The 13,497-nt window shown below is 45.4% G+C and overlaps 1 protein-coding gene across 1 annotated transcript in view; it reads right to left on the reverse strand.

Moving 5' to 3' along the window:
* Window positions 1-9,495, reverse strand: part of WDR59 (WD repeat domain 59) — a 43,654-nt gene extending 34,159 nt beyond the window's left edge. The window contains exons 1-5 of the mRNA XM_010292687.1: window positions 9,449-9,495; window positions 7,413-7,548; window positions 3,794-3,879; window positions 2,806-2,886; window positions 825-862 (exon numbers count right to left, since the gene is read on the reverse strand). Of these exons, the coding sequence (XP_010290989.1) occupies window positions 825-862; window positions 2,806-2,886; window positions 3,794-3,879; window positions 7,413-7,548; window positions 9,449-9,489 (382 nt within the window). The 5' untranslated portion in view covers window positions 9,490-9,495. The remainder of the gene's footprint in view (window positions 1-824; window positions 863-2,805; window positions 2,887-3,793; window positions 3,880-7,412; window positions 7,549-9,448) is intronic.
* Between the last annotated feature and the right edge of the window lie 4,002 nt (window positions 9,496-13,497).

The raw sequence follows: 13,497 nt of genomic DNA on the forward strand, positions 1-13,497 counted from the left end.
GAAGATGGGTAGCCTAAGGAGGTTTAAGCAGCAAAGCATAAGAGAGACATGTTATGAGGACTGCTATAGTACTGAGAATATAACTCAGGAAAAGGGTGTTTTGCTCATCATCCATACTTCGCGCAGTTCCAAGGTGCAGCTGATGAGGACTGACACACCGCACCTGCCAGCAGGCAGCATTACAGGCGACTGGACAGTTGCACTGCCAAGACCCATGACAAGTGCCTTCCCAGAGCAAGCGCAGCCCAAACACAGCACCTTTGTGTCACCGCTGCAGCTGCCTGCACATTGAAGGTGCCCCAGGGAAGCAGATACAGCCGGTTAATGTACCAGCCCCTCAGTAAGTAAGGGGGCAGGCTGGCAGTCGGCAGCATTCAACACCACTGCCTGGGGTGTGATTTAGTTTTTCAGCTGATTCAATCAAACATAAAAGGACATGGAGAAATTACAGACAGGCAACACAGGACAAGCAGTGCAGCAGGGTGGTTAAGCAGGGAAGAAGCTACTCACGTCTAGAAGGCACAAATGCCATGTGACTGTCCACTAATTTTGCAACAGAGAGGCCAAGCACCACCACCGCCCTCCATGCCTGGGAACGTCCAAGCGCTCCACATCCCTTCTAAATTCTGCTCCTCTAAAAGGAGTTGTGCACTGGAGCCTCTCAGACTGCTAGTACGCAGGACAATCATAGGTGGTGACACTTCTGTACTCTGCCACGTTCAGCCTCAGAGCATGAAGGAAGGGAGGAATAACAGCAGGGGCATATGACACTAAACATAAGTATTAAACAAGCCTATACCACCCCCCACCCCCCCCATACTTACCAACCGCAGAGAGTGAGACTGTAGGCTTCCTGGTGTCTCTGAAACAGAACATGGCTAATGTGAGCACCCACAGCATAGCCCAGCAGGTCCAGCCTCCCCAGTGAGCTCCTTGCTATGCCAGGACTAGTTTTATTGCTGCCTCTTGGGACCAAACGTGCCTTCTGCTTACCAAAATACACCATGTTAAATGGAATAAAGAGGTGACCAGCTGGAGGACAGCAGCCATTCTGTCTTGCCACCACATACAGCAGGAAGTTTAGGACATCAGATGAAGTTGGAAGGGACTAGACGGAGGAGAAACACATGCAAAGTGTGGCAAGTTGCAACCGGGCAGGCAAGGAAACACTGGGCTCACAAAGTATTGCTGCAGGAAGCAACAAAACAGCCTTTCCCAGGAGGATTAAAAGGAACAAAGCTGTGGAAAAACTCGACAAAAGCCACTGATGTTTTTGTCAAGCCTTCGCAGACCCTGATTCAAGGCAGATGGGGCAGTGACTTCAGAGGAAAGACTTCATGTTTAGCATATAACAACAAAATTAGTAGGAAATAAGACTAGCTATGTGCAGACACTACAGACCAAACCCTGCAGTGGTAGATGCCAATGTGGCACCATGACAACTCCTAACAGCCAGGACACGGATCGAGGCAACAATTCGCTCCTTGACCTTGTTCCTCAGAAATTCACCTGCCCTTTCATGAAAAATGCCAGGAAAATAAGGAATATTGTCCTCAGCTTTTTGTGTTTGCTGAAAAGCAGAACATTTTCTGGAATGGACCGCCATCTCTCCCCCTAAGAATTTCTGCCTAAACAAAAAGTTATTTTCTATGAAAAATTAAGCGGGGAATTTCCAGCTACCCTTACTGCAGGGCTACCTCCCTAGGGTGTCATTAGAGACAGACACTTCAACAGGATGTTCATTTCCTGGAGGCCAGCAGCCCCAGGACCACACTGCCCCAAGCAAGCTCAGAGACCTCACTAGTACAGGTGGAATGTAGAGGCTACTCAGAGACTGCCTAAGGAAGCGTTTCTGGACAAGTGATGCATGTGGACACAAAATGATGGAAGAGCACAAAAGAGTTAAATCAGGGCTTCCGGTAACAACCTTCAGAGAACTCTTATTTTTTGCTTGGCACTAAGATAGTATCGCAGGAAAACACAACCAGCAGTTATTGTCTCTATATGTCTTTTAATTACACATTAATAATATATTGCCATTCTCAAGCACCATTTAACCAAGGATCTAAGTGCTTCACAGGAGCTAAACAAGCTTCAGGGTAGCCTGGTGCAGTGGGGTTATAGAATTATCCTCCTATTACAACTGAGCAAGGGAGGCAGAAAGTAATAAAGCGACTTGCTGGGGGCCATAAAGAGTTGCTGTATGGCCTGCAAGAGAACCCAGCAGTCCCAAGCACCAGCTCCTTGCTTCCCAGGTGTAAAATAAGGGGTTTTAATATTGGTGGTTTTGGAAAGATCTGCAACCCTGAAACTACTCAAGATAGAAAGCACCAGGCATCAAGGAAAGGCACACACAGGAAAATGTCCCTGAATACCACTGCCAGTCTTCCCACTGAGGGAGAGCCAGCAACAATCACTGAATTTAGTGGAAAATGGCTGCAGGATCATGAAGTGCTGCTCATTCACTCAGCTAAAAAACCCAACAACCTGAGGATCGCCCTTGGGTTCTAGGAAAAGCTCCTGAGGAAAGATATGAAATGAGTAGCAAGTGAAGCCAGCCAGTTTTTTTTTCCAATCAGGAGCACGACTGTCTTAACTGCAGCACTCTACCATCCTTCATTGACTCTGAACTGGCTTGAAAATAGGGGAATAGAAGCCATCTTTGAGATTATGGGAAGCAGATACAGCCCCTGCAAGCGCAGCCGAAAAGCAGGACCCATCAGTGCATACTTTGCCCTTCAAGCTGCTAATTATGGAATGGAGTCCAATGATTTCCCTGCAGTGCAGAAACATACTGATTCTTACTTGATGTCCCAGATGTAGATGTATGTGTCAACAGAACTGGTGACCAGCAGGTCTGGCTCAAACACCGCCCAGTCCAAGTCGCTGCAAATGCAAAATCATAGTAGGTCAGCACAGAAAAGCATATGCAATTGGCAAAAACTTCTCACAAGCCCCCAGCTCGTTTCTTTGACAAATTCATGGCCACTCCATGACACCTACTGAAACTTTTAAAGTGAAAAGCAAGATCTTAATCATTTCTCTAAGTAAATTCCAAGAAGCAATGAAATGCTTCTAAGTAAATTCCAGTGAAGCATCCTCCTAGCCCTGAACTTTACAGCTATCATGTGTGTGCGCTTTTTCCTCCACAGTAAAAGGGACACTGTCTCAGCAAGTTCCTAGTTACTCCCCATTCTTGGCATCAACCTCTCACTCTGGGATGCCTTCTTGTTGGGCTCACCAGGTGCACCTGGGACACAAACAGCCTCCAGTCAGCCATTTCAAGGGCTGCAATTACTTTCCACCAGTCAGGAGCTGGAGTAAAAACAGTCCTTCACCTGCATTTCCAGCCCACCACTAAAACACACCCCTAGAACCAGAGGCAGAAATCTCCCATGCACCACCATAACACACTGAACTTGATCTTTGGGATTACCTGCTTTAATTAAGCTATCACACAGAAACATGGCTGCAATTCAATTTAACAAACATGCTACTGTTTCCTAGATGATAGTTGCTGTTCACTACAAGGACAGCAGCCTAAGGCAATGACACTCAAGCCATCAAAGGCTAAGTTAATATACTGGGGGGAGCCATGAGAGAGTGAGCTGCTTCACATCCCATATCTCCAAATGGGAAGGCAGGACAAAGGGGCAGACACAGACAGTCCAGAAAAGTAAGTAAAAACAGGCTCAGAGCAGAGCCTGAGCGGGGCCAGGACCGAAACATGCATTTTCTATGAAACAACCCATCGTTTTCCACCCAGCAGTCCGCAGCATCACTTCTTCCTCACCTGATCACACGTGTGTGTCCTTGCAGCGATGTGCAAACTTCACCATTACCTTCCTTCCACTTATACAGGTCAACTCGCTGATTGCTCTGAAATTAGACGGAAGAAAGGAGAGAGTGTCAGGCGAACAAGGTAGGACAGGAATCCATCTGTCAGGACCAGGTTCCCTTCACTTTGAACAACCTCACTTACCGATGAGTCACACTGTGATTAGCAAAGTCCTTGCCCAAGACAGAAGAGCAAAGATGAACCTACAGGCTGCAAGGACTCTCAAAAGCTTACACTTCAATTACACCCACTTAAAATGGGTGATAAACAAGAATGGGAGAAAAAAAAAAACAAAACATCACAATGCAAAATGTTTCCATGAAATTATGTTATCCGAGCTTTTATTTCCTAACAACATGCTGGAACTGCAGGCAACAGGCAGCCAAAACCTCCCTGCAGGAATACGCTGCCAGTCTGTTCAGATTCACAAATGGAGTTTTCAGTGAGGGGGATGATGGATCACCACTGGTTCTCCTCAACTCTCCCTCGATTCCCTCCTGGGATAATCAGGGCCATTGCCAAACATGAACAATACAGTCTAATGGCTTCAAGGTCACCTCCTCTCAAGGGTACTTCCATCCTTGCCAGCCCAGGAAAAAAGGCTTAAGTGCTTATCACTAACTGTAAACCACAGGAGCAAACCAGATGAATCAATGACAACATTATTTAGGGCTTCTTCACTCATTCCAGGAATAAATCCTCCCCCACATGCAGCCACACACAAAGTTACTTGAAACTAGTTACTGTGTTTTAAGATCATGTTCTGCCTCAGTCAAGGTTCACTTCAGCCCAAGCAGACTCTTATCTTTCTGGGGCGGGAAATGCCTTTTTGGGTGCATATATAGATCACCAAGCACAGTGGCTCTTGGGCCATGACTGGAAATTCATGTTGATTTTGCAAAAAGAGAAATAACATGACTTCAAAATTTGATCTTCATTAGCCTCTTGTTTTCAGACTTACCAGTAGATGAGGGGAAAGATAATAGAGAAAAGACTTACGGTTTTTGTGACAGGTTTTTGTGGTGGGGTTTTGGGGGTTTTTTTAAATGCCAAAGCTGCTTCATATGAATTTGAACTTGCAGATGGATAAAACACTCCATCCTTCCCTGAAATGGAAGGTCTCCTCCAAGCTCAGCAATAATATATGGCATTTCTCTAATAGCTCACAGCAGGGCTGCACAAAAGCTTGGGGCAAGGAAAATTCCTTGCATGTTTCTGACTGACAGAAGGACTTAAGAGAGTAGAGCAAAAGTACCCAACGGGATTTTGTCCAGGACTCCAGAGTTGATGCTGTAAGATAAGGATCACCAGAAGTTTCTCAGACTCTTAGCGGGGCTTCTTACATGGAAAGCATTGCCTGTAGCACCAGGTGTAGGGGAACGACAGCTCCCCCCATCAGAAGCATTTTCTAAAAAATGTGCTTCCCATGACAAGTATCAGTATACACTTCCAAGAATTTCATCACCCTCTTGTTCAAGCTTTTGTAACACACAAAAGAAGTAACAAGGATCTGTGACAGAAAACAATGGCATTTCTGAAACAACAGCTTCGGAGTCCTCAGAAATGTGCTTGAGCCAGAGGGCAAACACAGCCAAGCACAGCAAGAGGATATGTTTGAGCTCTTTTGGAAAGAAGCTAAAAAAAACAAGAAGCCCTTATCCAAACACAAGGACAGACTTCCCCTCTGCCTGCACCACTTCAAATTAACAGCACTGCAAACTGGGTGAAGCTGTTGGCAAACAGGATGGCAGCCTTTTACACTCCCTTTCCATCCACAGGGATGCAGAGGGATAAGACCCTCAGGGCTGTCCACAACACAATATGTTCAGGTATACCTGAACGTATGATAGCCTCAACAGTGGACTCATGGGGGACTGACAACCAGCTTGAGTCCAGAAGTGGCAAATCATATCTTCACAGTGCTGATCCAAGTTGATTTAGCCCTCCCAATGTATCTTTGCCCCTTTACATATGGCCCTCAAACACATCCACGCTGCCTCCAGACCAGACCTGGGACACAGAAACCTAAGCACATGGTGTAAGTCTGCTTTCCATCTCTAGGACTAGAATTTAGCCTGTGTGTTTTAGGACAGGCTGTAATGCATCAGCACCAAAACGCCAGCCAACTGTGAGATGGCTGGAAAGGAGGTTTGACTCAAACTGGAAAAGCTGCCTGATCTCATCTTGTGGATTCTTCACCTGATGTATGTCAACAACTACGACTAAATCGCCATAGCACTTTAGCATCTTAATTTATAAGTGGGAGCAGCAAGGTTTGATGCCAGCTACATCCAATTTCAGTCTGGAACAAGATGGGTTCCTGTGTTCCCTCAGGGCAGCAAGAGATGGGAGCGCTCAGGTGGGAAGATGGGCACAGCTCCCTTACGCAGCAGGGTCCTGCTCAGATCAGCATTAACCAATCACTGGATATTACCCTTCAGAGTGTGTCTGAAGGAAAGCTTTCCTGCTCTACTCACAGCCTGCACAGCACATTTACTTATGTGGTTTTCATTTTCACAGCCTGTATCCAGAAGTGGCCCTGAAGGACACCTTTTTGCAAGTTTTATTAACTCTCCACTCAGCGGCAGACAGCTGCTGAAGGCAACTTTAAGATGTCAGTCGTGGACCAGAGCTGGGAGGAGAAAAGCTGGGAAATGTCAGAGAGCAAATAAAGGCTCCTAAGTTGTAACACTGGTCCACTCTTAAGACTATCTTTAATTTCAATCGTAGCCAGCCCAGGAAGCAAAAGGAACAAAAATCCCAGGAAAACACCTTCAGCTAAGTGTCTTCTCAAAAAAACAGATGAAATCTCTCCACCCCCAGCTATTCCAGGACGCTCAGGCTATAAAAGCAGATGCCACACAGCAGCAAAAGCACCTCGCCGTGAGAATAGTGCCAGTTGCTGCAGCGCTGTGGTTGATGGCTAAGACTGCCACTAGCAGAAGCTCAGGTCTCTGGGTGAACAAGCTATAAAGCATGATAGCCCGAGTAAAGATCAGAGCTAAAAACTGCACTCAAGTCTCAGATGGACACTACTGTTTCTTCAGACCAGCCTATTTACTTCTCCACACATGGAGTAAGAACTCCTCGCTGACTCGGTCCCTGCCCATCTGCAAACCCAGATTGTTACAGTGGTGAGCCACTATTGACTTGTGCTATTTACAGACTGCCTGGTGCACCGCATCCCACCAGGAAGGCAGGGAGGTGAAAACAAAACAGCACAGACCAAGAAATTAAGTAAGTGCACAAATCTCATAACAGAACGGAAGTTAGAAAGAGGGCACATCATCCTCTTTCTTCCAGAAAAGGACCATTTGGATGCCTGATTTATCTGGCAAGGTGTTTTATAAAAGACAAGCAAGCAAAACTAGATTCAACACTGACCAACCAGTAACTGAGAATCATCAAGCCAAATACCTCACTGGCAGTAAATCAGAGTTAGGCCTTGATCTTGCAATGTGAATTGCAGGGGCATGCCTGCACCAGCTCCGTACAGCCTTCCAAGTCTGCAGAAGTCCACCCACTGAAGACTGGACAAGACTACAAGTTACAGCTTTTAAATGAGTGAACTTACTGAAGCCGCAAAGTAGTACGCATAGGTGTCATGCGGGTTCCACTGCACTGCCCCAATGTCCCACTTGCTCTGTCGGGAGATCTTTCGATGACCCTCATTTGGTGCATCCAGGTTGACTATGTAGAGGAAACGGCGGCTGCAAGACACACAGACACAAAGGGGTTGTAGCACACAGGACTGATCTCAAAATCCCAAGCTCCCATGGAGCTCACAGCCTTGTGTCTGGAGGACCAAAGAAGAGAAGCATTCCACAACACAGATGAAAATACTATTCCTGAGAATGCTACATTTGACCACATACTTCAAAAAAGGCTACATAAAAAAAAAGACACACTGAAATTAGACAGGAACTGCAAATGTAAGGGGTAGCTCAGACCACAGAACACCTCAGATTAATAGGATACAAAAAGAAGCGCTGGGAAATGGTGCGAACACATCCAAATATGCTTTGCTGGCCTAATGCTACAGCGGTAGAATAGCGGTGGCACAGGGCTGGGAGTGCAACACAGTAGTTTCACAGGAGCCAGCTTCAGCCTGGAGAGGTTGCTCTGAGCAGGAGTTAATGAGCCTTGACAAACATAAGACAATTGTTTCCACACCACACTGTTGGGGGGGGGGGGCACACAGATAGCTCTCCACACAGAGTTAGCTCAGCTGCAGCAGCTTGTTAACATGGGTGGACACAGCACTGCACTGATCTGATTAGATTACTTACCTGAGCTAACCCTACAGGCAGCAGAGATATATTTGCACATTGCTAAACCTGAGCTCATACATCCTGCTGGATGTGGCCAACTCCGCACAAAGCTAGGCAAGGTATCATTCCCTCCAGAGTGTGATTCATCTTACAAGCAAGATAAACCGCCCAGAAATAACTGTGAGCCAGCTGAACTTTAATAGAAGACCAGCAGCAAAACATATTGAACCATATATAATTAACCACACCAGCATCACGTATGTCAGCTGCGTAGCAAGCATACAGCTACTCTGAGCACTATGGATTTTCCCAAGAGAAGGAACACAAAGATTATCTTTGCTGCCTTTCCAGACCAAAGTCCTCAGGGCTCCCTACTCTGAAGTAAAGATGCTGAGTCCTCTGAGGCTCTTACATCACTTCAAAAGAAAGGAGGCAAATCCTGAAGGGCTGCTGAGCACACAGAAGCAGCCTGAAAAGCAGAGGGCCACAGACTCTATGTTGAATTGCAGACAGGCCATCCCCAGCTTGCTGTTGGCCCAAATAAGCAAGCTGTGAAACCAGGCAGGTGTAAGGAGGAAGAGGCGTCAAGTTAGACCCAAACAAGCTGCTGCAATGGTTATTCCTGCACAGGGCTGCCAGTCTAAGGGTTTACATGGAAGCAAGCAGGCTTGTTTTCTGTACCAAAGGACCTGTTCCCTCTTAGGCTGACCAAAGGTCAGCTGCACCCAGCTGATCCTGAATTTGAAATGAACATCCTAATTGGTGTGGTAGTTGTGTCACTGACAGCAGGACAGCCATTAGTACTGAAAGGTGGCAGCTGGGCAGGCAACTGCCAAGCTGTTTGAAGACTTGCCCTGGAGGTGGCTACAAAATGCTAAGCCCTCCTGGGAGCTCTGGCAGCTTGGAGTCTATGGCACTTGTTGATACTGCTCTTGTTGAGCATCATCCCACACTGAACCAGCAGAGGAGCAGGTCAGAGAGCCTGGCTCCTCTGCCCAAGCACAGCACAGGAATATTTGGGGCAAGTTTTGTCTAAAGGAAATGATTTAATCTGTATTTCAAGCATAGTCCAAACAGTACTTCATGATGCTCCACCTCCTCTAAGTGGATTTGGGAAAGTGTGCATCAGGAAAGCCAGTATTTTATTGTGCTGTTGTTACTGGCTTTCCACTCTGTATCCCATTGGAAATGTGACCCAGAATCCTTTCCATCAAGCCTTGAACAGAACTCAGCTGCACCTTTCTGAAACAATACGTCAGCCCTTCAATTGAGGTCAACCTGAAGGTTGCTGATTTGGCTCGTGGAAATGACTGTCATACATTTCTAATGTCACACTCACCCTGAGAGTACTGCGCGCTGTCCCAGGCAATCCACTGACATCGCAGTCGCCTGTTAAAGAGAAACAAAGATCAAAAATAAATTATACCTGTCAGGTCAGCTTCTTGGTCAAACACACAGCTTTGGGGAGGAGTTCAGGAAAACCTGCCAGCTCATCTTCAAGATATAAACTGCTATGGTAAAAGTCAAGGCTGAGATCTGTCAGGGGTGGCAGAAGAAGCGTCCCCTTAAAGAAGCACAGATGGGTGATGTGGTACAGTGGTTGATTTGGGGCTGCAGGATAGGACACAGAAAACATCTTTGTTAGAGTAACCTGAAGACAAGGCCTGACAGAGACCATTACAAACACTAAGACCTTGCTCCCTTCTCCCTGTTATGGCAATCACAGCTGCAGCCTTTCAATCAGCTATCTCTAATAATCTGTATTAATCAGACTCTGCTCCTGCTCAGAAGCTTTCTCAGTCTGTCTCTCTTCCATTGCAGGGCCAGCTTTAATTATATATGTACTGGGAGATAGAAGTGTAACTATTTGTGTATGGCTGGTCTCCAAAAATGAGAGGTGGCTAAGAAGCATCAGAATTTACTTTGGTATTGCTTGTAAAGAAGGCTAAGAGATAACTTAAATGCCATAAGAAGGGGGGAAAAAAAAAAATAGACCATTTGAACATTGTTTTCCCCTCTTTGTTCAGAATGGAACTGGCCAACCATCTCGTTCAATTGCCAAGAGAATGAAAGGAAAGTTTTACTTGGAAAGCTGAATGGTTTAGCCCATAAACACAGATGTGACTTCAATGCAGTTTTTAGCATTCAGAGTACAAAATCAGAATTGCCCCATATTCTTCAAACTAACTGCTGTCATCTTCTAAGCCACCTCTCTGAAGGCTCAGGATGTCTCTGTTGCTGTTCAGGATTCTGCTAAGTACCCTCAGCATGGGTGTAACAAGACTTCAGGATGTCCCACAGCTACTACTTATAAGCATCACTAAAACCAGACAGACAATATGGCAGTCCCACTCCATTTCAATCAGATTTGACAGGAGAATAACAATCACAAAAACCTAGTATTTTCAACGAGGGCCCCATCCCCTGCTTGCACGTACCCCAACTAAGGGAAAAACAGCATCATGGGCTCATTCTTCACTAGGGACCAAGAGTCCACATGGGAGAGCGCTACAAATGCCCCAGCCAGGCATAGAGTTTCAGCAGGGTTCTGCAGTAAACCCCAGGCCTATATCTATACCCCAACCAAGCAGAGTTTCACCGCTTTCCCATTCCAGGAATGACCTGCTTTCATTGCTTTTTCCTAGGTAGAAAATCCGGTCTTCTCACAAGGTTTTCCTAGTCCTAAAACTAATGCTGTAAATAAGAAGCCAGTTTAAAAATCTCTGAATAGTAAAGAAATAATTCCAGGTTCCTAGATTTCACAGCACCTTACAAAACAACAAAGCAGGTTACTAAATTTATAAAAAAAAGCAAGCAGGAGAAGGACTTTTTCCCAGATGATAGACATTTCATTTCTGAGGAATTAAAATGAGGATCACTAAAGCCATTACTGGAACCAGAACTTTCTCATGTGATGATGAGCTAGTCAGTCGACATATTTCATACAGCTGTGGCCATCTTGCCTCAAGACAGAAAAAAACCCCATCAATTTAAAGTGATTGAAAGTTTCATATACGAGTTTAGTTCTTCTGGACTTCATAAATCCTTACAAATTGTTTTTAATAATGAACATTGGTAAACTGTTTTTCTAGGCACCAATCATCAAAAAATGTAATGAGCAATCAGAATGAAATAAAAAGCTTCACGTGTCAGGCTGCTACTCTGGTGGATAACAAATTAAGTATTTTTATGGCAATAAAGAGTTCCCTACAATGCTACAGTCTTATCTAGGCCACAGGAAAGAAAAAAAACAATCGGCTATCATTTAATGCGCTTGGTGTATTGATATGTCAGTCTTCACAGCACTATCTTCTAGAAGGAGGGAGTTGAAGCTGAACAAACCAACCTGAAAGCAGTTTTTATCCTAAAACAATCAGGATAGCAAGAATTGCTGTTTATGAGTAACACTTGTGTGAATAAGCACAGTAGAAGCACCGCACATTTGAAAACCAGCCCCGTGCCGACAGCCCAGGCAGCATCTTTTCAGACTTCAAACATCTACTTGGCATTTCATTTGATTTCTGCTAGGCAAGCCAAGGAAGACACCTTTTCATGCCTGAACATATATTAGTTTTGAATCTAGCTTCACTGTCTTCACCTGGAAGGCAACAGACCAACCCCATTTGCCAAGGCTATACTGGTTTCCAAGAGCTGCAAATCCTTAGCAAGAAAGACCAGTTCCCTGCACAGCTTATTTCCAGTCTACACGGTGGGTTGCTACAAATGATACTATTTCACCTTTGGATGTGGTGAGCTTTACTCTCCTTTCGATAGCGCGGAGAGCCTGACAAGAAACTGCAGGTCACGTCTTAATCAAAAGAGTACAGAGACTGCCACTTCTGTCAGCTTACACGGAAAGATGACACTTGCAGGCAATACTGGCCCCAAACTACCCAGAGATTTTCTGAAGTGTTATAGGTTGGATGCTGTAGTTTTTCACACAATGCACTCTGGCATGGTGATTGAACACAACTGCAGTGTTTGCAGACACATATGGGCTATAAATGCAACAGCTTCCCACTCTTTTGACTCGTTTCCATTTAAGTTGTTTTTGGGGTAGGGATTTTGGAGATTATGTGGCCTACAGGCAGAGCTCAAGATTGGTACAGGATGATTACAGCCAAGGTGTTTCAATTTCTCAAGCTCAGGTTTCCCATCTGCAAAAATGTTTGCGCAGACTCCTAAAAAAAGCTCAAGGACAAATATATAAATGATTTTAGCTTGAAGCAGTAGTTTAGCAGTCCCAGCCACTAAAGCTCTCTGGTTTTGTATGAGAGACCAGGCAGGTCAGAAAGGCTCAAGAAAAATCACACCAGAGTAAACAAAAGCGACCAAAATACCGAATAGTTAACCTCTCTGTTAAGGTATATGCTTGCACAACAGAGACATTGAAAACAGTGGCTGCCAAAGAGGATGGAAACACCTGCTCTCTCCTCTCTCTGCTCCCACATTCCAGCCATTATAAATAAGCAATCAAATCATGACGCCACATATCTCCTGAGCCAGATGCAATCTGAATCTGTGATCTAGGAAGACGTACCTTTTTATCTCATTACCGGTTTCCCAAGGATAAATCTTCACCAGCAGACAAGACTGCTTTAACATTTCTTCCAGGAGGAAAACAAAACCAACATAAAGCTTTTGAGGTATAAAAGCAAAAAGTTTTGTGAGCTTACAGAGGGTAGGCTGGATGTGGCACATAGGATTCAGTGCTGCTACTCGCAATGGAGAACGCTGAGCTGACATTGCTCCAGCACAAGAGAACAAACTAGAAGATGAGCTTCCAGAACTATTTTTTAAATCTTTCTGTGCTTCCTGCTGAAGTAGTTCATAGTCCCCCCACCATATCCAGCTTTGCTAAGCAACTGCCAACATCTTAAAAAAACACATTTCTTAAAATAGCTTCTAAGAAAGCATGTAAGCAATCTCCGAGGGGAGTTCTACCGTAACCAGTAACTTCAAAAACAAAAGCTAACCTTCTTACTATTTATTAAAAAAAAAAAACACAACTAACCCGCTTTTCCTGCTAATCGAGCAATACTCAATAACTTATATCGCAGCCAAGAGAGCAGCTATAATGGAGAAAAAATGAGGTAATGTGTGTGAGAAGTGGCAATATCTTCTATTAGGCCCGCCAACATAGTTTAAAAAAAAAAACAGCAACATCCAATTAAGATGAGAAATAAAGTCCCTCGTGAGTTAAGGCGTTATCCCAGCGCAAACGGCTCCGAGACCGGTTCAGCCCCGTCCACACCAGGCGAAAAGCCCCGCGGGGCGGCCGAACCGGACCCCCCCTCTCGCTCCTCATAGGAACGGCCGGGCCCGTCCCGAGCGGCCCCCCGAGGGTTGGTCAGAGCGGCAGCCCCCCGGCAGCGGCAGCAATCTTCC

The sequence above is a fragment of the Phaethon lepturus genome, unplaced genomic scaffold, assembly GCF_000687285.1.
Source record: "Phaethon lepturus isolate BGI_N335 unplaced genomic scaffold, ASM68728v1 scaffold17340, whole genome shotgun sequence".
Lineage (NCBI taxonomy): Eukaryota > Metazoa > Chordata > Aves > Phaethontiformes > Phaethontidae > Phaethon > Phaethon lepturus.